Below are 24,559 nucleotides of genomic sequence, written 5' to 3' on the forward strand. Positions count from 1 at the left end.
TGAGGGGTAAATTCTCCCTGTTTCACTCTGTTTTGGTTTTCTAATATCTTCTGTTTTTTATTTTTTATTTTTTGTAATTTCAAACCACAGCACACAGCCCGCTGCAAAACGCAAAACGCAAAACGCAATTATAATAAACATGAGCACATCGCTGACCTTGCTATCGGAAATCAGACAGTCATCCGAACGTCGACCATTCGACGTGCTCAAACTGTCCAAGCCCTTACTCAGCAAGGGCACTGTTACGCAGGCTGGCGACGATGGTACGACATGGAAAGAACTCTTTCAATTAACAAACCCACGCCCTTTTTTGTGGAGGAGGGTTTTTTTGAGCGGCTTTAACCTGTGCGTCAACTATTATTATCGAACGAATTCAATAGAATGCTCGCTAAATTTTGAAACTGAGCGGACCATTTATATTTATTTTTTCTCTCACTTGTTTGTCTTGTAGCGTGGCTTGTTTACGAGCAGATATTCCTGGCGGCCATCGATGAAGGACAGATAGAGTTGGCAAAGGTACCAAATAACTTGATGTTTTTTGTTTTTTACTCTCTCAATCTGGTTCGTGTTCGTTGACACGCTCAATGCATTTGCAGTTTTTATGAAGGGGGAGAGAGCTATAGAAGAGAAGGTATTTTTCATTTGGGCAACTAACACTCGATACTCTTTTCTTTCAATACACAAAAAATAAGATATAGACCGTTCTAAACATTCTCCGCAAGCGGTTTGATGACTCCCAGCGAGTGAAGCGACTATACGGACTGATTAACGAGGCAAGCAGCCAACCAGGCGAGGCGAAAAAGCTATACGACGAGATACTCGAAAAGGATCCAACCAATGTTTTGGCCCATAAACGCATAATCGCCCTGCTAAAGTCCCAGGGTCAACACATGATGGCAATTAAGGAGCTAGTCGAGTACTTGGATACCCATGGAAATGACTTTGAAGGCTGGCTTGAGCTGTCCAGCCTTTATTTGTCTCAGCATCTCTACCCCCAGGCTGGCTTTTGTCTGGAAGAGGTTATTTTGCAACAGCCCGCCAACCACTACTTCCACCTGTGCTACGCCGAGATCAACTACACTATGGGAAAGCTTGATATTGCGCTGAAGGAGTACTTGCGTGTGGTCGAGTTATCCACTGATAATGTGCGCGGGTTTTATGGCGTCAAGCTGGCTGCTGATCGCATCTTGGAGATAGTCATTAGCAAGCAGAAGAAGGACTTGGCATTCAATATTGAGAATGTGCCACAGCAGGCCACGCTCGAACGCCTTTCGCAGTTGGCCACTGAGCGTTTGGTCAGCGTATACAACAGTGCCAGCACCACGCCCAAAAAGGCTGTTGAGGAGTGGCTCAAGAAATAAATACTTGGGTTATTATCAAATCAATAGCATTGTTTGTTTTAATTTTATCGTCAACCTTTGAACTATTTTTTTTAAAAAAAAATTATGAACCGATAAAACAAAACAAAAAAGGGCGATTAAGTTCGCGGGCTGGGAGGCGTGAATACACAAATCATAAAAAAAAGTCTTGAATGATAAAAAATAATGATAAAATAGTTGCTTTTGGTTTGGAGCTTTTGTTGTTTTGCGTGAACACGTTCACACGCTACGTAGATGTTACCGTTGCCGATCTCCGAATGTGCGGCGGCAACGAGACACCCGTGTTGGCCGGCATCTGCGACGCAGAGTCTGATGGGGCGCTGATCGGATGGTCCGCGGATTCAATTTCATTTGAAAGGTCGCCGGCGTTCAGCGTGTAGTCGGCCAAATATGCATTCTCCATAGTCGAGTTCGATATGGCAAACGTTGGCGAAGCTGGGGTCGGCATTGCGCTGGCGCCAGTTGAGCGCTTGGGAAGAAAGTCGGGCGCAGAGTCAGTCGACCCGGCACGCGTGCTCGTGCTCAGGTCGAACGCCGAAGATTGCTTGAGCCCGTAGGGAACCTCAGGCACTTTTTGGTTGCACTTGATAAACCCCCAGTTTCGGATATTGTTCTCCAGCTGGTCGGACATGAACTGCAGCTCGGGGACCAGTTCGGCTACGGCATTAAACAGCGGCCGCCCACACGCCTCGTAAAAGGCAATCTGCGAGGCCGGGACATTGGCTGCATCAACCACAATGCTGCGCGTCATGCCCAGCGACTCCTCGATGTTTCCCTGCAGGGTCACCTCGCGATTGAGCCGCCGCGTCCACCGCTGCGACACGTTGAACGGACGGGTGATGTTACTGATATCGGCGCACTTGAGGATACTGGCCGCCAGTTGCGCGCGCTCGGCCTCGTGCTGCTGCGCAGTCAATGGGAGATTCGACCCAGACGCGAACCGCTTGCTCTGCGCCTTGCACATGCCAATAAACTCAAAGTGCCGCGCCATGTCAGTCGCCAGAATGGCATGTACTGCTATCCGCCGGAATTCCTCATAGTCAAACGGCGGCAGCCCACTCGCACTGCCAGCGCCACCCTTGCTGTTGGGCGCGACGAACTCGTTGAAGAAATATGACATGATCATGGAGAAGCACGCCGCATGGAAGTTTTCAAGAACAGACTGGTCGTTGTAAATCTCGGCCAGCTGGGTCCGCGCGCGCACCATAAACGCGTTGTTGAGGCCCGGATGACCCAGATCGTGGCACATCGAGGCAACGATCAGGGCGATTGCGTCAGTGGGCCGCAGTATGCTGCGCACCGGGAACGAGGCTTCGGAGGGAGAGCGCAGGGACGAGCGCCTCGGGCCGGTCTTGTTGAACAAGCCGAGTGTGTGCAGGATGTAGAACGTGCACTGAGTGACATCGATGGCGTGATTGAAGTTGTGGTAGGGGTTGTCGTAGTATGCGGACTCGAGGATATTGACAAACTTGCGCACCCGGCACGCCCGCAGGTTGAGGTCCACACACGCGGCGCTATCCATGATCATGATGATGGCGCAATCGACCAACTCACTCCGCTCCATCTCGTATGGGCAGAACGACCACTCCATGAGCCGCGACCGCAGGTACTCAGCATGGGGGCCGTCGATAAAGTCATCATCAAGGTCGCCATCGTTGGCGTTGACATTGGTCGTGTCACTCAGATGTTTGTCTCCGGTCTTGTCCGCTGTGGCGTATGTGTCGTCGATGCTGCTGCCGTTGGGCAGTGTGCTTGAGATGGCGGGTACAAACTGGCGTATAAAGTCCTCTTCGAACGACGTGTTGCGTGTGTCTGCCGTGTATGCGCCGTTCACCGTGTCGGCGCGTATCCGCCGCTGGAAAATTGTCTGCTGTGGTGTCAATGTGCTATCATCGCTGCCCTTGCCCGTCACAGCGCCGCATTCCTGGCTGAGGCCTGTGCCTCCGCGCAGCAGCAGCCGGTGGTTGCATGTGGGTGTGTGCGGCACGAAAAGACGTTTACCCATAGGCTATGTACAGTGTCTGCAGATATCGGCTTTATCAAATAGTTCATCGCGCCCAGGCCGGCGGCCTGCCGCATAAAATCCGGGTCGTGCAATGAGCTCATTGCTACGGAGGATTCGGAGTACGCAATGCGTTTTGGTTTGGGAGCCGAGAATGGTATTCCAATAACCGAGTTGCGTCGTTTGTTCGGGTTTGATGCGCCAATGAGACGGGATTCCAATGGAGTCGCCGAAATGAGCGGGACGTTTGATGCAGATGATGCAATTTGTATCAAAGCCATTATTTGGTATGGTTGTTGATGTTTGATAGAAACGAGCCGTTATTGAGGATGGCGATAAGCGGGCGCAAAAGTCGTGAAGTGGATATGCAGGGAGAGTTTTTAGAAAGAAAAGATAAATATGGTGAAGAAATAAATTAGTAAAAGAAAAAGGTGTTTTTTTGCAAATGGCAAAGGTTGCTGCCAAAAAAATGATATTTAATAAAACGTCAAAATAGGCAATTGTGAAGCAAAGTCGGAAAATTAGGGATGGGCATGTCAATTTATAATAACCGATAGGGAAGGTAGGGGCAGCGGCAGGGAATTTTCCTGCTTGGTGCATTCAGTGTTATTGAGAACGGAGAAATCACAAAGTAAAATAGTCAAAGAAACACAACAACAGCAATATGTGTATACGCAACAGCGCGAGAACATCGTGCATGTATTCAGGAAAAGACATCGCGTGTGTGTTTGTCTTGGGCGAAACGAGGGGGGGAAGAAATGTATTTTCGATTAATAACCGCTTCCTGTCTTCATTTGCTTCCTAATTGAAAAAGGCAAAAAGGCAAAAAAGACACTACTTTCTTTGGAACACAACAAGCGTCTGGATATATAAAAAACATAATGAAATGAGGCTGGTGATATGACAATGCAGGTCAATCCAATCATTGCGCATCCTGCAGCGCTTGACACCAGCCTATTTTGCTACTTTTATCATACGGCGTTGCGCAATGGGCGTCTAGACACATGATATGAGGCAGCATTGTCTACTTGTCTTGATTTCTCATGAGGCTAGTGCGTGCGGCAGGTCTGAGCAGGAGGACATTGTATGAGTAAGGGGAGGGGGAGAGGAGGAGGCGCGCGTGATGCCGCGCAGTTATACAGCGCAGAAAAGGCAGTGTCGTGCGGTGACGCCAAATTTTTAAAATAATGTGGCTCTCTCATTGTGCAGGAAGAAGGCGACGGCATGTGCTCACAATCTGAAACGGAAAAGAACGTCTCTTGACATCCCACTGCTCAAGTGTGCATTGTCGCGACAAGATAGCGCAGATAACAAGAGGTCATTGCGATACTCGTCAGCTCAAGAAGTTTGGGGAGAAATTTACAGAGAGGATATGAATGCTGAGAAGGGTGAAAAAGCCTGTTTTGTCGAGCAATTCTGCCATTCGCATCCAAAAAGGCGAGTAGTATGAGACGCGAAAAATCTGACAAAAGGGGCAGCAGCTTTGCCAGATTAACGAGCAGGGGGATGCGAGAGACGTGAACAGGAAATAGCAGATTTACCAGTATCAATATACGAAGTGATTTCTGTGGCATCGTCAATCGCAGAGGCAGCACAGCACAGCAGATTTACACGCCTTTATGCCGATATTCAATTGGTGTACCTGAGACCCTCATGGGCACGGACATTTTGCGCGATAGGCAAAGACAAAGACAAGGCAAAATGAGCGAGGCATTTTATTTGGCTTGAATTTTTCTTTGGGATAGATGACCAAGCTCTATTTTTCCTTTTTCGCTCTGCGAGATCTTCCACTGTGAGGAGTGAGAGAAAGAAAGTGCGAGCCAGCCATGCGTCTTGATTAAGATCGCGTACAGATCAATGAAAAAGATATTTATGCTTGGGGCAGCGCTGGCTTGGTATTAACTGCCAGTCCTAGCACCTGATGCGGCGTTGGCGGCAAAAAGGGATATGGCGAGCAAAGAGACAGGTATGATGCACACAAGAAAGAAAAAGAATAATAAACCGGACAAGCAAGCAGGCGCAGGCGGCAAATCCGGGAAATCAGAATGCAAGTAGGCATGCCACCCAGAATGGATATGTACAGGCAGGCAGAATGGAGCCGCCGTGCTTCACAGTGAGAAAAGGGGGCAGAACACAAAGCAAGGCAAAAGCGGACGGGATGGCTATTTGTTTGCTCAAAGCGAAAAATGAGTGTGGGAACTGAGAGAAGCCATTGCCATGCATTATTCTGGTGAGCTGGAATCTGGCAGAATGTAGAATGCAAAATGCAAAATGTAAAATGCAGAGCTGGGTGGGGGGAGGCTTTGTTTGAAGCGCCGCGCTGTGGCTTTGGAGGTGGTTAGTGGGATGTGTAATAACTATCGGACATTGCACATTGTCATACTAAACACGCAATTAGCGTGCTGTTCGCCCCTGCACTGCCTGTGGCCATTCACATACCGCGACATATGTGGATGGCTCTGGCAGCACACAAGTCAGGCCACTTTTGCACAGCCAGAACTGGAAGAAAGACAGGAAGGAAGGAAGGAAATATGAAGCATCATGTCATCCTATCTGCCAATTCGCGCAATATTGACTACACGACGCGCCTGATTTACTTCCTGAAAAACACGCGGCAATAAACGCAGAGGCATATGCATATGCATATAGCAGATGTTCGAGTCGATGCTTACCAATTGGAGCCACATTGCGGAAAACCCGATGGCCACATAGTGCGCAATAACGCGCAAAAGCGCCAGTCCGTACGGACCTGATCCTTCAGACTCAGCACTGACATTTTGGTGCTGCTGCTGCTGCTCCTGCTCCTGGGTACTGGAAAGAGGCGTGTAGATGGGGCCATACAAGTTGCTGATGCTGTCGTAGTTGTCGTCATCCTCGTTGCTGCTATTGCTGCCAATGGTTGATTCGCTATGGTCGTACGTTTCGTCGACGTCAATAAGCACAATTATCGCCTTATTGCCCCTGTGGTTGAAGATCCACTGCAGTGCAGTGTCTCCTGACACGACAGCCACCACTACATATATGCAGAGAAATCGTCGTGATCATCAGAGTTAGTGTTTAAGCGCCTAAGCTAATTGGTGCGTGTGCGCGCTTTTGTGGCGGATGTTGGTGGGCCACATGCACAAACAAAAGCAAGCGCAAAAAAGAATGGCTGGTGAGGAGCAGGATAAACGCGTGCCCTTCATCTAATGTTCGCTCTGCCTGCCAGCTTGCCGCATAAATTCTAGACTCGCGCCGTCTGCCTATTTTTTCATGTTGAATCGCACCACTTTGTCGATTTTCAAAAATCGATTTAAAAAAGGGCGAGTTTGTGTGACAGGCCACACAACAGGAGTGCTTCTGGATATTGCCAGAAATCGATTGTACGTTACCTTGGCCGTATATCTCCAACAGCTCCTGCACAAAAACAACATCGTCCTGTGCCGGGCCAGCTCGCATCGTGGGGCCTCCCGACCCGCCAGTATAGTAGACGCCCTTTAAAAACTGTTTATCGACAATCAGCACGGTGCAACTGCTGGGCGACATCCGAATCGATGCTACTGTGGACGCTGTGTTTGATGTTGATTTTGTGTGGTGGCTACTCTGCGCCCGTTGAGAACAGCGTCAAACATTTCATTTTTCCGCGGCTGTTTGTCTCGCCGGTTGCTGCCGTTTTTGCTAATGTTTTTTGTGTCGTTGCTGCCACTGTGGCTGGCGCTGCTGGTGCTGTGCTTCATTCCTATGGACGTGTGCTAGGCGCGCGCGCTGGTGTGTATGTGTATGTATGCGAGAGAGTGTGTGTAATAATGAAGTGCGGATAAGTGGCGAAATAGATGATTTTTATATATAATAAAGAGATAGAGGTTATTACAAGGGGGGTGTGGGATGAGCAGGGTTGTGATAATAAATAAATTAAATAAATAGGGTTATTTGCAACGAACGAGAGAAAAATTAAAATTAAAATCGAAAAAGAAGAAGCAGAGCAGAAAGGCAGTAGAAGGGTATTGCGGGCTAAACTACCAGGGCAAGCCAAGTCGAATGGAAAAGGGGAAATGGAAAATGGAAAAAATAATCTGATGCACTGTATTTTTTTGCAAGAGAGGGGGAAAAGGCGGGCAGTCGAGTCACAGCCGAAGGAGTGACAACCTGCTCCTCCTCGCCTTCCGAAAAAAGGCCTGTTTGTCAGGGTGAATTGGCAGTAGCGCAAGAGCTAAAAAGGAAAAATAATAACGCCCCACCCTCCAATGTTCAGGAATAGTGGTAGCCGCGGTGGCAAAAGTGTAGAGTTACCAGCAGTTGTACTATTGGTGCTTACTGCTGGGTATTCGCCACCAAAGAGACTGGTCTCTGGGTGTATAATGGGGATGAGTGTGCGCGCTTGGCCAGGCCGTTTTTCTTTTGAGGAGTGGGAAAAAAATTAAAAGTAAATAAAAAATGAGGCAAGGATGGATGTCAAAATGACCAGAATCGTGTTTTTCCGTCAGACCGGGGGGAGAAGGGAAGTGTAAAATAAAAAGGCAAATTAAATACAAGACCATTGTAAAAAAGTAAAAAAAAAATGTGTGCTTTGGCTGCAGCTCGTGTGGCTCCTTTCTGCTGCAACCCCAATTGCTTCTGGGAAAAAAGTTGATAATACAAATTTTCGAGCTGTACACTGCTGTTTTGATAGCATTCAGTAAATGCCAAACTGCGCTTGTTTTGCTGTCGCGGATTGCGAGCGTATTCAATTACTAAAATGAACAAGGCGCAGCTGACAACTGGAATGCGCAAACGGACTCAAACACCCATACAACTGGCCATAATGTAAGCGAGCGGGGGAATAAGGGAGGAAGAGGGGGTGGTGGTGGAGGGGAGGGTGCAATAATAAGGGGCATTCAAGGCTCCCAGCGAAAAAAATGGAAGTGCAGAGCACCTATTCAGTAGAGATCCCACTCTGTTGTATTCTAAACAAATGAAAGCAATTACAATGCCTGGAAATAACAAGAAATCAACCATTGAGCCACTAACACAGAAATATTCACTGGAAGAACCAGCCGATGGCCAATCCCCCCCTTAATGAACGCTGGGAGGTAGAGATAGAAAAATAAATATTTTGATACTCGCGCGTCTTTTCAATTGCTATCGTGTTGTTTTCGTGCCATATGTTCTGTCGTTTCCGCCACCTGACAGAGAGACATAAATATACATTATACATTACTCTGCATTGTCGCTCAAGAAGCACGCACACGCGCACGCATACACAAACGCAATGCACAGATTGCCGGCAAGTCTTTTGTATATTGTCTTTCCTCTGTAATGCAAAGCGGGAGAGAGACAGATGTTAATGGCTAGCAACATCGTGTGGCAGTGTGGCAGTGTGGAAATATGGCATATTGTTTTATTCTGGTGTGGCTCGCACAAAGGGAATTGAAAGTAATGTGCACATATATTGAATGTGCCCAATTGCCCGTGCTGCTGGGTGAATTGAGACAGGATGAGCACTGCTGTTTTTTTTGCTTAACTAATTTTTTGCTGCCATTATTTGAATAGATAATCTTGGAGCTCCTCAACATCCTTTGTACATATTGCATATTTTGGATGTGTGACATACAATTACTTGTCAAAAACATAGATATTGTCGGGAAAAGCATTAGCTGAACACGAGTCATATATAAAATAGCCCATTGTGTGCATAAAATCCATATGTGGCCAGATGCGTGTCAATTGAAAATTAAGTGAGTCGCAGATTTCAAATTACAAATACAATAACAACGGCAACAGCAACGACAACGATAATGCCAATTGTTGGTAATAGCTGGAATCAAAACATTTCTGCTGCTCGTTTTGTTTGAGACAAACAAAATTGAATAAATATTGAACAGCATAATATTTACACAATATATGCACAAATACAAATAATCCAAGCTCATTTATTAAGCGAGCGTTTAATATCTTGGTGCTAAACTTGTTTAAATTAAACATTATTTGACCAAACAACAATATTATATTATGTCAAAGTCAACATTTTGCATCAGGATTATTGTCACTCGACAAAATGGCTCATCGCATAATATGAGCTTTTGTCTTGGACTACTATTACAACATTTGTTTTTTTACTTTCATTTAGTGATATTAAATACCACAAAATAACATAAAAATCAAAGTCAGACAATTCACGTGGCACCCATAAGGCCTACCTGACAATGATTAGCGACAAGTTTAAAAAAATGTCTTTTTTTGGGGAGGGCTTGACCACTGAAATTCGGTTTTTTTTTCATTTTTCGTCTTATTTTTTGTTATCGCACGTGGCGCGCATCTATCCCGCCATTGTCACTTTACCAGTGGAGACAACTCCTTCGTGTGTGGCGCCTTTTCTGTACTAGTATTCAATATTCGTGTTATATTGGTCTTAAAGTATTCATTTAATTTAGTTATATTTTCTTATTATTGCGAGTACCATTATTCTGCGCATCTCAGCCCTATCGAGCAAGTTGGAACTCTCACGCTCAAACAATTGTTTTTACATGCGGACTTTGGAAGCGTGCATCCTCATATAGTCACTATTAACTTATCACTTTGTTCTTTTTGTGCTCGCAGCAAAAAAAACCCTTTTTTCTCGCTGAGCAGCAATGGTATACCAGCCACTGCGCACCTTGAGAAATGCTGCAGCAGCCACACCTGAACAGCAGCAGCAGGAACAAGGGGAACCCACAAAAGGTCGATTCTCAGTGTTTTACTTTGTGCTCATTTACATTTACACCCAGGTCTACAGTCTGCTTGAGAGCATCCCTTTCTCGAGTCCCTGTTGCAACACTTCCCCCAGCCACAGCATTTGGTCAGCGACACATACCAGCCGGTTTCAGACAAAGCGCACCCATCAGAAGGCAACAGCTTTGAATCCTCTCTACGGTCACTTCGCCACTGCGTCACAGCCAACATGAAGTCGAGTCCTTTTCTTCGGCGGCATTTGTTCCGGACATCAGCAGGCGGGGGTCGGCGTTTCGCAGGAGAAGGGCATCGTCGGCGGCATCGAATTCGACTGTGTCTAGCTATGGCGCGCCCTCTGTTGGTGCTCGTTTCGACGACATCACGCCCATACGCAATGGCACGCGTGCTGGTGCCAACGCCGCTTCTGGAACTCCTGGAACCCCAAGCACGCCCTCGTCTGCAGCCACTACAGCTACCGGCGCTGGCGCTGGCGCTTCTCTGAATAACTTGAAAAAGAAGACTCTGGTTTTGGACCTCGACGAGACGCTCATCCACTCGTCACCGCAGGGATCTTACAGGGCGCACCACCGCATTGAGGTTGTTATCGACAAGGTGGCGTGCCTGTATTACGTGTACAAGCGCCCGCATGTGGACTACTTTCTGCGCAAGGTCTGCGAATGGTACAAGGTCATCGTTTCACCGCGTCAATGGCCGAGTACGCAGACCCGGTCATTGACCTGCTCGATTCTCAGGGGAAGTACATTTCGGCGCGGTATTTCCGCGAATCGTGTGTTCCACATGACTCAAGCTACGCCAAGGACCTGTCGGCCATAGATCCAGATCTGTCGCAGATCGTGTTAGTTGATAACTCGCCACTGTCGTACTTTATCAATCCAACTAATGGAATCCCCATTCAGCCCTGGGTCAATAGCGATCCCAAGGACGAGGCCTGCTGGATCTTCTGCCCCTGCTGGACGCACTCCGGTTTACCGACGATGTGCGCTCTATCCTGTCCCTGCGACTGGTATGATCCAATGTTCGCAATGAACTTTATTTTTCATACATCTTTAAATTAAACTATACATCCTACACTCACCCTACATACAGTTGCTTAAAAGGTAGTGAGCTGGTACGTCTTGTGCGCCTTTTTAATCAGGAAGCTTTGATTGTTGAGCTTATCGACGACATCGTTAAAGTTCGAAAAGTGCAGGCCCATCTTGGTCGCGATCGAGTGCATCATGGAGAACGTAAACATATTGTTGTACGTTTCCTCGCTGATTCGCTGTAGCTTTGCGACAAACCTACATATATAAAGTAAACAAAAACACGCGCCTTCATCTTAAACAAAGATGAATATGAGCAGAAGAGTTGAGAATACGTCGAAAACCCCTTTGAAAGTACACCGCCAAAGGATGCGATCAAACAAAAAACAGCCAAAAAAACAAAACATGTACCTTTTGAGCTCGCCAGCACTGCTGACGCCCGTGCCCATCTGCGACCGGCTAAAATCCATGGTGCCGTCCTCGTCCTCGTACGTCTGGAACAAGCTATGCCTCATTATCTCAATCACATTATCGGCATCTCCCTCGGTCACAATCTCGCGCAGCTCTGCCCGCGCCCGCGCCTCGGCCAGCCTAACCAGCGCCTCGAGCTGCCTGGTAGTGATCGGCGTCGAGTCAATGGCGCGATGGCTCTTGCGCAGCTCAAGGTAAAATTCCTTTAGTTTCTGTGTGGCTGGCGGCGACAAACGGGGCTGCACGTATTTGCGCGCGTATGCCACGTACTTTCGCAACAAAGCTGGTGGCAGCGGATCTATCTTTTCCCCCGGACGCACAAGCAGCTGTTCCCTCAAAGTTGCACCGGCCGCTGCTGCCGCGTCGTCGCTGCTGTGGGCGCCTATTTCTGCGTCGTGCGCGCTGGATCCATATTCGGAGTTGGTTCCGGTTTTGGAGCCTGAATGGATAGCCATTACATGCTCAGACAAAAATTTGTCCATGTCGGCGTCAGGACGGTCTAGCAGAATGAATATCAGGTCGAAGCGCGACAGCAGGGCGCTGTTGATTTTGAGGTTCTCTGCGACTGTCTTTGCCTTGTTGTAGTGGCCGCCGGCGGGATTCGCAGCGGCAATTACGCTGGTGCGCGCCGGAAGGCTGCATACCAGGCCACCCTTGGCAATGCTGATCGACTGCTGCTCCATTGCCTCCAGCAAAGAGCTGTGCTCGGAGCTGACCTTGTCAAACTCGTCGATGGCGCAGCACCCCATGTCACTGAGAACCAGAGCCCCGGCCTCGAGCGCAAAATCACCCGACCCGGACTCCTTGACCAGCGTCACAGTTAGGCCACTGGATGAGATGCCGCTGGTCCCGCAGACATACACGCCGCGCGGCGCAATTTGGCCAACCGCAGTGAGCATCTGCGACTTGCCTAGGCCAGGGTCACCGACAACCAGGACGTGCGAGTCGCTGCGAATGTTCATGCTGCCGCGCTCCGTGCTCTGCCTCTTGCGCGCGCCGAAAAGCGCCAACATAATGCCGGCCTTGACCATTTCGTGTCCGAAAATCCCGGACAAAACGAGTGAACCAGCAGCCGAAACAGCCGCGGTTCATGGTACACCTTGCGGATGAAAAGCAGGTCTTTGCTCGAGAAATGGATGCCGTCCTTGGTTGTCATCTCATTCTCATCATTGTCGGCGTCCTTGTCTTGACTCAGCCCGTTCATATACGACGACGATCTGTTCGACCCATCGTCGCCGCCGCCAACTTTGTTTATGGCGACGGCATCGAGGTACAGAATGTACAGCGAGTTGGCGCGACCTTTGCCTTTGCCCTCATCAGACTGTGTCACCTTGACAATGCCTGTGCAGTTGACCACGTCTCCTGGGACAACCGAGTCTACCATGTCGCTGAGCAGCTCGGCATCAATGCTGCGCGGAACACGCCCTGGGTCCTTCGGATCGTCGTTGATTTTCTCTTGAATGCGAATCTGCTGCCAGTCAATGGTTTTGGTGTCGGAGCCGACCCTGCGGTCAACCTCGAATACGCGGTTTTTGCAACCCTGCGTCGGGCACCTTGCGGGCGTCTCGAACTTACCCTCGACAATCTTCATGAGCTGCGACCTGCCGCATTTGGAGCATATAAAGTCGGCCTGAACCAGCAACGGCTTAATCGTGGATGTGCGCACGACGGTTCCGCGAACAGTCACGAGCTTGCCGACAAGGCTCGACTTGAGATGCTTCATGTTCGTTTGCGGCTTGTGGTGAAGCAGCCGGATGTGCAGCCTACGGTCACCGACCAAGTACTCCGCCTCCGATCCGTACTCCTTGTTCAGCACTAGGCACACTGCCAGCCCGAGGCAGGTCAACAGGCGCTCTGGCTCATCGCGGAGCCGCTGCACAAAGTCGGCCATGGGCCCAGGCTGTGTGAGCCTGTCGTAGTTGAACTGGCACGAGTGTGTAGTCTCCATGCTGAAAGACTCGGTGTACCTCTTTAGATATGCCGCAAGGCTCCGTATGTCCTGCAGGCACTCGACCGTCACTGAGCTAAAGTCGTGACGCGGAAAATATATTGGCCAGTAGCGGCCAATGCTCGCCTGTGAAAACTCGCTCCCTGTACTCGGAGGGTCGAGCCTGTTGGTACCCGCCAGTGTCGTTTGCTGTCGACTGTTCATTTCAACAAGTAATTTCAACAATTTCCTTTAGAGTAAAATAAATAAGAGTAGAACTGAAAAGGCTGTTGGATGTTTTTTTGCGCAGTTCGAAGGAAAAAATAAAGAGATCAGCATCAAAATTATTTTTGACTTTAAAAATGAAGTGACCTTGAAATGTTTTTTATTTTAACCCAAGAAATAGGCAACGCCCTGAGCTAAAAAAAATAATGCCCTGATGGACTTGCACAAGAGCAACAATATGCATACACGCATACTTGGGCGCTTTAAGAGGGAATGAGGGAAACCTTTTCAACTCTCTTTATTCTGGTTTGTGTGCAATTCGACTTGGTATTTTATTTCATACTCTTTAGCATAAAAAACCACGCCACATACTTTTTTCACCTTGAAATGGCAACTGAAGATTCCAAATCCACACTGCCAGCGGTGGAGGCGTCCGCCACCGTGCACCCTGAACTATCCGGCGCGCTCAAGGAACAAGCAGACAGTCCGGCCACTGCTAAGGTTACTTCCCCTCTTCTGCTGAAAAGACATTAGAGCCGACGGATGCCAACTCGGATGATGCGCTGGAGGATCAGCTGGTCAGTAGCCCTAGCACGCAGGGCGAGTTTACGTGGCGGCAGATGAGGGCAGCAGTGATATCAAGCAAACATCCAGCTCTCAAGCAAAGGACACATTGGCCGAAAACAAGGGCAATGTTGGAAATACTAGCGACCAGGATGACTTTGACAGCCATGTCGATGTCGACATTGGTGCCGATTACGATGCTGATGCACATGTCAATACAGCTACTGAAGCGCTGCGGCACACCGGTATTGGCGAAACCAGATCGGTGGAAGAGTCGCTCCTTTCACAGACTGCCTTGTCCAATGCCCTTCCGCGCATATCAGCAAGCGCGCAGCCCGACTCATATCCCCTGCGGGCATCAGTAGCAGCGCAATAAAAACCGGGCCCTCTCCGGCCGAGGTGGCAACCGCAGTCTTGCTCAAGGACTCGGAAGCAACCCGCGCATTTGGAGCGCGTGGGTTCCCTAACTCTAACGATTCCAAAATAGCGGTGGCAACGGAAACCAGCGCGCACGTCGAGTCTTCTGGCAGTTCGCGGTCGTCTGGGTTCAACCAAAGGGCACGGTCGAGTGAGATTGCCGAGCTGAGTGAAGACGAAGAGGCGGATGCTGAGGAGGCCATTGAGGAGAGGCAGCGGCGGCTTTTCCACCTGGGCGAGCAGCGGCGGAAGCAGAAGGAGAAGATGTCACAGACCACGGTGTCGTCGGAGGAGATTGAGATCATGCGTAGTGGATTTTCCAACGTGCGCGAATACACCAGCCCAACTAAGCTGCGCATCCTGAACGGCAGCTACCCTGAGGGCCTGCGCGGCAGCCTGTATTTTGTAGGGCCCGGGCGCTTCGAGATCGGGTACAACGTGCAGCGCGAACTTGAGCAGGCCACGCGCAACTTTCACTTTGGCCATCTGATGGACGCGCTGCCACTATTGAGCAAGATCTCGTTTGATCCTAAGGAGAAGACCATCACGCATCGGTCGCGGCTAATAGCCAAGCAGGCAGCGGGGCAGATCCAGATGGAGCACGGCATCAGCACAAAGGTACCCGGGGCGCTGTACATGACTGACACAAACCAGACCTTCCTCAACAAATTCATCCCCAAGGAGTCGCACTACGCGACGCCCGAGGGCGAATGCTGTGGGCAAGACATTCAACTGTTTATGCCGCTGCAGGGATCCAGCCAGACTATCGTATGCACCAACCACGTCGGCGCGCTGCAGAACATTGACCCCGTCGACCTGCGCCCGCGCGCGACTGTAGAGCTCAAGGACATTAACCCCGAGTTCAAGGGCTCGCTCAGCTGCCCTCACATGCAGTACGACTCTGACACGCGCGAGCACTTTACTGTGCTGCAGGATGTAGGGTTCCGGTCGACCACCTACACTGTGTTGGCCATCAGCGAGGCCCAGCCCAGCGGGTATGTGGTAGCGAGCTTTGTTGCGCAGGCATCGGTGCTGCACAGCTTTGCCATTACGCAGGACTACATTGTCGTGCCTGTGTATCCGTACACAGCGCCCCTAGGTGGCGTGACGTACCGGTGGAGCGACTCTCTTCTCGATACTCTGGCCTTTGACAGCAGCCAGCCCGTCCACCTGTACGTGATCAGCCGCGAGTACCGCCGCGTGCAGTGCGTCTACCAGGCTCCCCCGTTCTTTGCCCTGCACCAGATCAATGCCACGCAGGATATGGCGTCTGATTCAGTGTCGATCGACCTGGTGGCTTACGCCGACGACACGGTGCTCCGCAAGCTGCAGATCAATGATCTGCGCAAGCCTAACGCACACTTTTCAATTCCCTCAGGCTACGCACATCGGTACCAGCTCAGGGGCGTCACGATGGAGGCCACCAGGTACGTCGAGTCCAAGGGCCGACCATCGATCATCCCACTGGCAACATGGGTGCTTTTGCGCACAGAGCCCGTGGAGCTGGCCAGAGTCAACCCGATGGCTGCCCTGCGACCATGCAAGTATGTGTACGGCCTGAGCCACACCGAGCGCCTAAAGGGGCTCCCTGTCCACGTTGCCAGCGCCACAATGTACAACTGCATTGTCAAGTTGAACATTAGCGACTCTGCTGCAGACCCGCTGGTCTGGGCGCGCACGCACTGCTACCCGTCAGAGCCCGCGTTTGTACCGCGCAGCGATAAGGAGGACGACGGGTACATCGTGTCGGTCTTCTTCGACAGCGTGCGGATTACCAGCTGTCTGCTGGTTTTGGACGCCAAGACCTTCGAGGAGTTGATGATCGCGCAACTACCATCGGCCGTGCCCCTGTCGTTTGGCCACTCCAAGTTTGCCATTTAGACGAGGTGTATCAAGTTGGTTAATTTTTTTAAATTTTCTGTCAATGGATTAGAAGTAAAGATGCATTTAAAACAATATTACATTCCTCTCATTCTTTCTGATAATGCGGCATCACTTTTCCTTCTTGGTCTCGCAGCAGGCTGCGACGATGCCAATGCTGATTTTGCAGCACCTGCGGCTTTGCTGTTCAGAGGAACACGGGTCATCTCGAGCTTAGACTCCTCAGTTTCGATAAAGTCAGCGCGCGCCAAGGGCAGGACAAAGCAGCGGATGCCAACAACAAACAGACCGATCAAGTACCCAAGGAATGCGCCACCAACAATGGGAATTGGCCACTTTTGCCACGGCCGATCCCAATCCATCGGCATAAAGTACGCGAACGCCCAGCTGGTAACCATGGTACTCCAAAAGAACCCAGCCGCCCACTTCTCCGGCAATGACTTCGGGTCTACAGACAGCAGCGCCCGCTGCCATGCTCCAACCTTGGCTTCCAATGTCAAGATCGCGGGCGTCACAGCCAACAGCGCAACAACAATGGCCGCCATCGCAGTCTCGCCTTGCTGCATGGCAACTGGAGCACCAAACAGTACAAAGCCAATGTATATGGCTATGGCGGCTGCCATGTGCTTAGAATCATGTTGAGAACGTCTCTGAGGCGCCCGCCCATGGTCTTTGTCTGTCGCCGCACTCTGTCAGATACTTTGAAGCAGTATATATCGGCAAATGTCAAGATCGCGTAGTAGCCAAGGAGCACGCCGGCGGACACAGAGAGATATTTGACAGGGCTTTCGTATAGATTGAGGCCCTTGCGAGGCGAGAAGAGCGCAAGGGAGCTGAATATACCGCCTAGTATTAGCTCGATGCCATTGGGCTCGACAGGATACTGCTTGTGCTCGTTTTTTTGGGCTTTGCGCTGCTAGCGCTGCTCGACGACGCCCTTGGCTCCATTTGGTTGCAATATATTAATATAAAACAAAAAAGGGAGGTGTTGTGGAAATTAAAGTTAAAAAAGTGTGTATCAAAAAAAAGATAAAGACAATGAAAGCCAAAAACAAAAATATACAGAGCACAAAACCCCAGCGGGATGTGCAATCCCATCGTGGCACAAAAAAAAATCCCGCCGATATTAACCCGTCACCTGCGTCCTGTACATCATGTCATGTATGGCATGTTGGTAGCATCGCATCATCCAATTAGCGGGTGCCAGGAGATGAATGACCTCCCCAAAAATTGAAATAACAGCGCGGGCAACAAAAGATACATGCGCCGTCGCTTTTCCAGGAACAGCGGTGTTGCAAAGTGCAAGTTGCAAGCTGAGGAATTTGTCTTCTTTTCCGCATCATCTGTTTCTTTCATATAGTATAATTCAAATTCTTCACTTTGCGGTATCTGACCTTTTTTATTCAACTCAGGGTCTTTATTGCATTCTACCGCTAACAGCATCACGCTTCCAGTTCAATAAGGCACCTTTAGCAAGCGAAAGGAAAAATGATGGATTTCGAGGCAATCGAGGACCAAGATGGAGTGCGCTGCTCATGGAATGTGCTTCCCAACACGCGCATTGAAGCGACTCGCAGTGTGGTTCCCGTTTCGACGATATACACGCCGCTTAAAGAGCGTCCCGAGTTTCCGCCAGTGATGTACGAGCCCGTAATGTGCAAGGCGCCCTGCCGCGCGGTGCTCAACCCGTACTGCCAGATTGACGTGCGGGGCAAGCTGTGGATTTGCCCCTTCTGCCTGCAGCGCAACCAGTTCCCTCCGCACTACAGAGATATTGCGGCGCATAACCTGCCTCCGGAGCTGCATCAGCAGTACACGACCATTGAGTACATGATGGCGCGCCAGTCGCAGGTGGCACCTGTGTTCATGTTTGTGGTGGACACGTGCTTGGAAGAGGACGAGCTCAAGGCGCTGAAGGACAGCCTGATTTTGGCCCTGTCGCTACTGCCGCCCAACGCGCTAGTGGGTCTGATCACGTATGGCACCATGGTGCAGCTACACGAACTTGGGTACCAGGACTGCCCCAAGTCGTATGTGTTCCGTGGATCTAAGGACTATAATGTCAAGCAGATTCAGGAGATGCTGGGCATTGGGTCAAACATCCGCAATCAGGCTGGAGCGCCCGCCCAGCAGCAGCAGCAGCAGCAGATGCCGCAGCAGACGTACGGTGCCGAGCGGTTTGTGCAGCCTGTTGAGCAGTGCGAGTTTACCCTGACCAGCATCCTAGAGCAGCTACAGCGTGACCCGTGGCCCGTGGCCAACGACAAGCGCCCTTTGCGCTGCACGGGTGCTGCCATGGCCATTGCCGTGGGCATGATGGAGTCGGCGTTCCCCAATGCCGGTGGCCGCATTATGCTGTTCTGCAGCGGACCCGCGACGCAGGGTCCCGGCATGGTTGTTGGCCCTGAGCTCAGGGAGCCGATGCGCAGTCATCATGATATTGAGAAGGAGGCGGACAGACACTACCGCAAGGCCATCAAGTTCTACGAGGCACTCTCCAAGCGGTCAGCGGGGTCCGGCCACGCCATTGACATCTTCTCCGGCTGTCTCGACCAGGTCGGCCTCGCGGAGATGAAGTCCCTTGTTAACTGGACTGGCGGGCACATGGTGTTGACCGACTCGTTTGTCACTGCGATTTTCAAGCAGTCGTTCCAGCGCATGTTTGAGAAGGACGCCAATGACCAGCTGCAGATGGGATTCAATGCGACGCTTGAAGTGCAGACCACAAAGGAGCTTAAGGTGTGCGGCATGATCGGCCCCGGCATCTCGGCGAACAAGAAGTCGGCCATTGTGTCGGACACTGAGATCGGTATTGGCAGCACGTCGGCGTGGCGACTGGCAACAATCAACACGCACACCACGGTAGGAATCTACTTTGAGGTGGCCAACCAGCAGAGCCAGGCACTGCAGCCAGGCAGCCACGGCCTGATCCAGTACGTGACGACGTACCAGCATTCGAGCGGGCAGTACCGCATGCGCGTGACAACCATTGCGCGCAGCTGGGCCGAGGGATCGTCGCCCGAGATCCCGGCGTCCTTTGACCAGGAGGCCGCCGCCGTCCTGATGTCCCGCATTGCCGTGTTCAAGTCAGAGGTCGATGAGACCGCCGATGTTCTGCGCTGGCTTGACCGCATGCTCATCCGCCTGTGCCAGAAATTCGGTGAATACCGCCGCGATGACCAGGCCAGCTTCCGACTGTCGCCCAACTTCTCGATCTACCCGCAGTTTATGTATAATCTGCGCCGCTCGCAGTTCCTACAGGTGTTTAACAGCTCGCCCGACGAGACGGCGTTCTACCGTCACTGCCTGTTCCGTGAGGACACCAACAACTCGCTTACGATGATCCAGCCCTCGCTGTCCTCGTACGGTTTCGAGGGTCCCCCAGCGCCCGTCATGCTCGACTCGGCGTCGATGAAGCCTGATGTGGTTCTTCTGTTGGATACGTTCTTCCACATCCTTATCTGGCACGGTGAGACTATTGCCGAGTGGCGCAAGGCCGGGTACCACGAGCAGCCCGAGTACGAGAACCTCAGGCTGCTGCTGGAGGCGCCCGTACAGGAGGCGCAGAACCTGCTGATCGACCGCATTCCTGTGCCACGCTACATTGTGTGCGACCAGAATGGATCCCAGGCGCGCTTCCTCGTCAGCAAGCTCAACCCGTCGACGTCGTACAACAGCGCCAACCAGTATGGCGGCGGCGAGGCCGTTCTCACTGACGATGTCAACTTCAACTCGTTCCTATCGGCGCTTAGCGGCCTGGCCGTGAAGGGTGGCTCGTAAATAGATGGTACGAGAGACCTTTTGAGTGCGCTTCACCACACTTTTTTTCATCAAAGTATTTGTGAAAATATAATATTTAATCGACAATGCAAAAAAACGGATAGCAGATAGCGAAAGGTCTATCAGGATATCAGACCAATGCGCGAGTTCTACCTACAATCCTGCAATTTATATTCTATAATTTTTTTTATGAAATCGGGTTCTTGGCCAGCTGGCTGGCAAGCTCGATCAGCAGGCGGGTCGGACGGCCAGACATGCCGCGGTGGTGGTAGCCAGTTGACGTGGTCGCCTCCATAGGACCGGCGATGTCAAGGTGAGCCCAGCGGGGTAGCGACTCATCATTGTTCTGGTCACGGGCAAGCGTGCCCTGCTTCTTCACGGCCCTCGAGTCTCGAACAAAGTGGCGCAAAAAGGCGGCGGCAGTGCATGCGCCGGCCTCCGACTTGTTTCCAATGTTGGACAGATCGGCCACCGGCGACTTGAGCATGGCATCCCAGGCGTCATGCAGGGGCATGCGCCAGACAGGCTCGTCCGAACCCTTGGACGCGCCCTCGATGCGCGACCACAGGGCTGGGCTGGGAGTGAAAACACCTGTGTAGAGCTCGCCGAGAGCCATGACCATAGCGCCAGTCAGCGTGGCAACATCGATGATGGTGCTAGGCTGGTGCTTTTCCACAGTATAATGCAGGGCATCGGCCAAAACCACGCGGCCTCAGCATCTGTGTTCATAACCTCGACGGTCAGACCCGCGCGCGACGTGTAGATGTCTGACACCTTGGTTGCACCGCCGCTGATCATGTTTTCGCACAGCGGAATAGTGGCAACGACATTGATGGGGAGTTGGAGCTGAGCAACTGCGCGCATGGCAGCAGCAACTGTAGCACCGCCGCCCATATCGCCCTTCATCAAATCCATGTGCTTGCCGGCTTGATGCTGTAGCCTCCAGTATCAAACGTAATACCCTTCCCGACCATCGCCAGCGGCACCTGGTCAGCCGACGCATGGCCGCGGTAAATTATTTCAACAAAACGCAGCGGCTCTTCGGATCCCTTCGACACAGCCAATAGCCCGCCCATGCGCTGATCCTCAACCCACTGCTTATCGTAAACATTGACCGTCACATTTTCCAGCCCGCCGAGCTGTTCCTCGACGCAACGCGCAAATATCTGCGGCGTCATATGGTTGGCTGGTGTATTCATCAGATCGCGCGCCCAGTTCTGCGCCTCGGCACACACTTTTCCAGCGGCAACATCATTATCCTCGATAAACGTCACCTCGGTAGCCTCCTGTTTTTCATGGGTTTTGAACTTGTCAAACGTGTACAAGCCCAGGGTTGCGCCCTCGGCTGCTGCCCGAGAGCAGGGCATTGGCCCAATAGATACCTCCTTGACCTTGTTTGCATACAGCTTTTTGATCCCCTCAGCAACTGCCGCGCGGGTAACCTCACTGAGCGACTCGTCCTTGTTCGAGCCAAGGCCAACAAGCGCAATCTGTTGGGTGCGTGCGGGGTTGAGCATCAGTTGAACTGTTCCGGGTTCGCCTGTGTGCCCGAGAGCCTGGGCTTGCTCCAGAATGTGCTGCTGCTCGGCGACTGAGATCGCAGCTTTGGAGCCACTGCTGAGCTTGTTGTCTGAGTGAAGCCCTAGCACAATACCCTTATGCACCTGCGTTGAAAGACACCGCTGCAAGAATGGCTTGGTATTACGGATGGTGTGCGATAGAATGCGCATTTTGTAGGAATTTATCGGGTGCAAAAAGAAAAGATAAGGATATGGAAAAGAAAATATTGAGCATTGATTTGTGTCCCGAATTTTTTTGTGCTGTCCAATTTCGCCTGTTCATATTTTTTTTTAAATTTTTAGCTGCCCCAACCAATAAACGCTTTTTTGCCTTTCCGCTCCCACACGTGATTTATGGCCTTCTGATTATGAGGCGTGCACACACAGTCTGAAGAAAGTTAGGCTCTAGTTTTTGTCTTTCTATATTCCACACAATGTATCTGTTTTCTCTCTTATTTTAAGCCAATAGTAATTACGGACCGCAAACAACACGCACACTAAAAAATTAGAGTTAATGATTAAGACTGGTCGTCTACTGAGCCACCCTTGCCCATCATAGGCTCTATTGCAGACATGGCTACATGCCCCTATAATAAAAGTTATTCTAGGGGCACCGTAATTGGGACTTCTCCAGACCTGGGTCTAATTGCCTGGTGGTGGAAGTGCCCACCAGGGTGTTAGTACAATAAAACCCAGGCACTCGATCTGCCAGCTAGAGCATCAATTGTGTCCAGATAGCTAGTGTGCATATCTGTCGTCCTCATTGCTATTGTTTGCGGTCACTTCGGCAGGCTGTCGTCTTTGTCTTGTCACGGATTTGGTATTCGGGATGTTTGCTGAGATTGGAGTTCTCATCAACAATCGGCGTTTCTCAGGCGTCAAGGATCCCTTCATTTCCCGTTCAATCTGAAGGCTGCAGTGTTTCTTGTACCAGTCGTGCTGTTTGTTTATAATCTCATTTACAAACACCGTTGCTTGTTCTGCGCGTTCCCCTTGGAGTTTCTTGACCAGCGTTATGTACCTGTCCTTGGTCAGCTTTTGCCAGCCATGCCTCATATCCAGATTCTAGCCTTTTTATCTTGGTAATGGGAATCCACATGCTTCTTGAGTTCCTCCAATATGACATCTGTCGGTTCTGGATACATCTGGATTCTGTTGACCGTCTCAGTCACAAGATCTGCAGCTGGGTTCCAAAGATCCCAGTGAAAGTCCTCTCACATTCAGAATGGTATGCTCCGTCGTGGACACATGGACGTGTGGCTCTATCTCAATTGGTCTGACAACCAAACAATAGAAGTAGTAAGAAATATTCGTTTCTGAGTGTAGGTTTAAAATAAGCACACTGTCTGTCTGCATATTTTAAAGCGTCACTGGTCGCAACTGCAAACCTACACGACCAGCGGTGGCCAATTTTGCAACGGCGTATTTTTTGGTAGCTAAAAATGTTTCTCTTTTTTTGCGTTGCTTTTTATATTCCATTTATTTGTCTTTTGTAAAAAAAATTGTCATTTTGTCGTGTTTTTTAGCGTACAAACCAAATGCGAAACAAAGGCAACATACAAAGGCAAATAATCATTTCAAAGAAATTATGGATTAAGCTGTGTTTCATAGCCACCTGTGTCCAACTAGTGAAAAATTTTGACACCATTTCTTTTTTCTGTTTGCTTCACAGTTATTATTTTATATTTACTATTTCACACCACATTATTCACATTTATTTTACATCACTTCTCGCACTTCAGTTTTGTATTCCATAATCACCATGTCCGCAAACAACACTGAGTTTAATGAAGAAAAAAAGTTCAAACACAGCCTGGTAGACCAGCTCAAAAATTCTGTCATCCTGGAGGCTACAATCTTACAGCAAGCGCATATTGGCCAAGAAGCCGGAATCAGCGCCATAATTGCAATGGCCGATCATTATAACACCAACATGTCATCTTTACCCGACCCCGACGTATTTGCTCGTTACATCGATGCTGTGGCTCTGCCGATTATTGGGTGCGTGCGTCCAGGCCACGTAGTTGAAGCATTTGTTTTAGAAAGTTTCAATATCGATTGTATAGAGGAATCGGAAAACATGGACCGTTTATTGAAGACGGGATACTTGATAAGCGCCAGTTTGTGACCCCACTCATGTGTGGTGCGGATACCTTGATGCTGCCATGATCCATATACATAGGGGTGCTGCACTTATTCGAGTTCCAAGTCGTCTAGTCCTATTGAAAACATTGCCGAAAAAGTGTACGGAATACTCAAAGGAATTCGCGATTTGAAAAATAATTCAGAAAGTGAATTGTTGGAAATGGCCAATGATGTCAATATACCGCTAGAGTTGATAATGGAAATCAGGGATAAGGGAAGTTGCCAGTCCCGATGTTTGCCGGTGGTAATATAGAGACGCCTGCAGATGCCGCATGTTTCATGGAGTGTGGATGCGATGGTATTATTCTTAGCTCATCAACCACAAAGGTATATGATCCAGTACAGCGTATAGCCGCATTGGTTAAGGCAGTTAATAACTACAAGAATGTCGACCTTATTGCGGAGATGATGTTGCAGTATGAGTACATGTAAATTTGACGCAGTCGGTTTGCAGTGTTGTGATTTGGAGAGGGCACTAGTCGTCTAGTGTTAAAGGTGTT

The 24,559-nt window shown here is 50.2% G+C and overlaps 11 protein-coding genes across 11 annotated transcripts; 5 read left to right on the plus strand and 6 right to left on the minus strand.

The window, feature by feature from the left end:
- The first annotated feature begins 25 nt into the window (after positions 1 to 25).
- Positions 26 to 1,451, plus strand: BX661DRAFT_179692 (uncharacterized protein). The gene is made up of 3 exons (XM_051535279.1): positions 26 to 263; positions 452 to 516; positions 699 to 1,451. Exons 1-3 carry the CDS (start codon positions 140 to 142, stop codon positions 1,359 to 1,361), a joined length of 852 nt encoding a protein of 283 aa, XP_051393121.1. The 5' UTR covers positions 26 to 139; the 3' UTR covers positions 1,362 to 1,451.
- Positions 1,452 to 3,810, minus strand: BX661DRAFT_179696 (uncharacterized protein). The gene is given in 2 exon segments (XM_051535280.1): positions 1,452 to 3,274; positions 3,292 to 3,810. 2 exon segments carry the CDS (start codon positions 3,660 to 3,662, stop codon positions 1,606 to 1,608), a joined length of 2,040 nt encoding a protein of 679 aa, XP_051393122.1. The 5' UTR covers positions 3,663 to 3,810; the 3' UTR covers positions 1,452 to 1,605.
- A 2,120-nt stretch (positions 3,811 to 5,930) lies between these two features.
- Positions 5,931 to 6,906, minus strand: BX661DRAFT_169878 (uncharacterized protein; the record flags this gene model as incomplete). Its single annotated transcript, XM_051533567.1, has 3 exons — positions 5,931 to 5,981; positions 6,054 to 6,394; positions 6,753 to 6,906. The coding sequence occupies 3 exons, from the start codon at positions 6,904 to 6,906 to the stop codon at positions 5,931 to 5,933; spliced, it is 546 nt and encodes a 181-aa protein (XP_051393123.1).
- A 3,062-nt stretch (positions 6,907 to 9,968) lies between these two features.
- On the plus strand, positions 9,969 to 11,123 carry BX661DRAFT_197241 (HAD-like domain-containing protein; the record flags this gene model as incomplete). The annotated part of the gene is made up of 4 exons (XM_051538114.1): positions 9,969 to 10,103; positions 10,139 to 10,281; positions 10,323 to 10,734; positions 10,764 to 11,123. 4 exons carry the CDS (start codon positions 9,969 to 9,971, stop codon positions 11,121 to 11,123), a joined length of 1,050 nt encoding a protein of 349 aa, XP_051393124.1.
- A 35-nt stretch (positions 11,124 to 11,158) lies between these two features.
- BX661DRAFT_169880 (MCM2/3/5 family-domain-containing protein) lies at positions 11,159 to 13,713 on the minus strand (the record flags this gene model as incomplete). Its single annotated transcript, XM_051533568.1, has 3 exons — positions 11,159 to 11,348; positions 11,502 to 12,545; positions 12,590 to 13,713. The coding sequence occupies 3 exons, from the start codon at positions 13,711 to 13,713 to the stop codon at positions 11,159 to 11,161; spliced, it is 2,358 nt and encodes a 785-aa protein (XP_051393125.1).
- Positions 13,714 to 13,970: 257 nt separating this feature from the next.
- Positions 13,971 to 16,636, plus strand: BX661DRAFT_179708 (retinal pigment epithelial membrane protein-domain-containing protein). Its single transcript, XM_051535281.1, is given in 11 exon segments — positions 13,971 to 14,214; positions 14,306 to 14,638; positions 14,677 to 15,866; positions 15,879 to 15,894; positions 15,913 to 16,008; positions 16,021 to 16,085; positions 16,098 to 16,170; positions 16,189 to 16,325; positions 16,338 to 16,397; positions 16,413 to 16,482; positions 16,498 to 16,636. The coding sequence occupies 11 exon segments, from the start codon at positions 13,987 to 13,989 to the stop codon at positions 16,573 to 16,575; spliced, it is 2,346 nt and encodes a 781-aa protein (XP_051393126.1). The 5' UTR covers positions 13,971 to 13,986; the 3' UTR covers positions 16,576 to 16,636.
- A 50-nt stretch (positions 16,637 to 16,686) lies between these two features.
- Positions 16,687 to 17,728, minus strand: BX661DRAFT_197244 (GPI biosynthesis protein family Pig-F-domain-containing protein; the record flags this gene model as incomplete). The annotated part of the gene is made up of 4 exons (XM_051538115.1): positions 16,687 to 16,715; positions 16,748 to 17,135; positions 17,222 to 17,491; positions 17,714 to 17,728. The coding sequence occupies 4 exons, from the start codon at positions 17,726 to 17,728 to the stop codon at positions 16,687 to 16,689; spliced, it is 702 nt and encodes a 233-aa protein (XP_051393127.1).
- A 148-nt stretch (positions 17,729 to 17,876) lies between these two features.
- On the minus strand, positions 17,877 to 18,762 carry BX661DRAFT_179710 (uncharacterized protein; the record flags this gene model as incomplete). Its single annotated transcript, XM_051535282.1, has 1 exon — positions 17,877 to 18,762. A coding segment is annotated over one exon (267 nt), but the record flags the coding sequence as incomplete, so codon positions are not given.
- BX661DRAFT_179711 (uncharacterized protein) lies at positions 18,615 to 20,442 on the plus strand. The gene has a single exon (XM_051535283.1). It carries the CDS (start codon positions 18,655 to 18,657, stop codon positions 20,353 to 20,355), a length of 1,701 nt encoding a protein of 566 aa, XP_051393129.1. The 5' UTR covers positions 18,615 to 18,654; the 3' UTR covers positions 20,356 to 20,442.
- On the minus strand, positions 20,414 to 22,303 carry BX661DRAFT_179712 (uncharacterized protein). The gene is made up of 3 exons (XM_051535284.1): positions 21,317 to 22,303; positions 21,102 to 21,281; positions 20,414 to 21,066 (listed from the first exon to the last, which is right to left on the minus strand). Exons 1-3 carry the CDS (start codon positions 22,083 to 22,085, stop codon positions 20,543 to 20,545), a joined length of 1,473 nt encoding a protein of 490 aa, XP_051393130.1. The 5' UTR covers positions 22,086 to 22,303; the 3' UTR covers positions 20,414 to 20,542.
- A 1,270-nt stretch (positions 22,304 to 23,573) lies between these two features.
- On the plus strand, positions 23,574 to 24,559 carry BX661DRAFT_179714 (SOR/SNZ family-domain-containing protein). Its single transcript, XM_051535285.1, is given in 4 exon segments — positions 23,574 to 24,001; positions 24,013 to 24,052; positions 24,132 to 24,277; positions 24,313 to 24,559. The coding sequence occupies 4 exon segments, from the start codon at positions 23,677 to 23,679 to the stop codon at positions 24,489 to 24,491; spliced, it is 690 nt and encodes a 229-aa protein (XP_051393131.1). The 5' UTR covers positions 23,574 to 23,676; the 3' UTR covers positions 24,492 to 24,559.

This window comes from Kickxella alabastrina (assembly GCF_025024165.1).
Source record: "Kickxella alabastrina strain RSA 675 chromosome Unknown BX661scaffold_6, whole genome shotgun sequence".
NCBI classification, from domain to species: domain Eukaryota; kingdom Fungi; phylum Kickxellomycota; class Kickxellomycetes; order Kickxellales; family Kickxellaceae; genus Kickxella; species Kickxella alabastrina.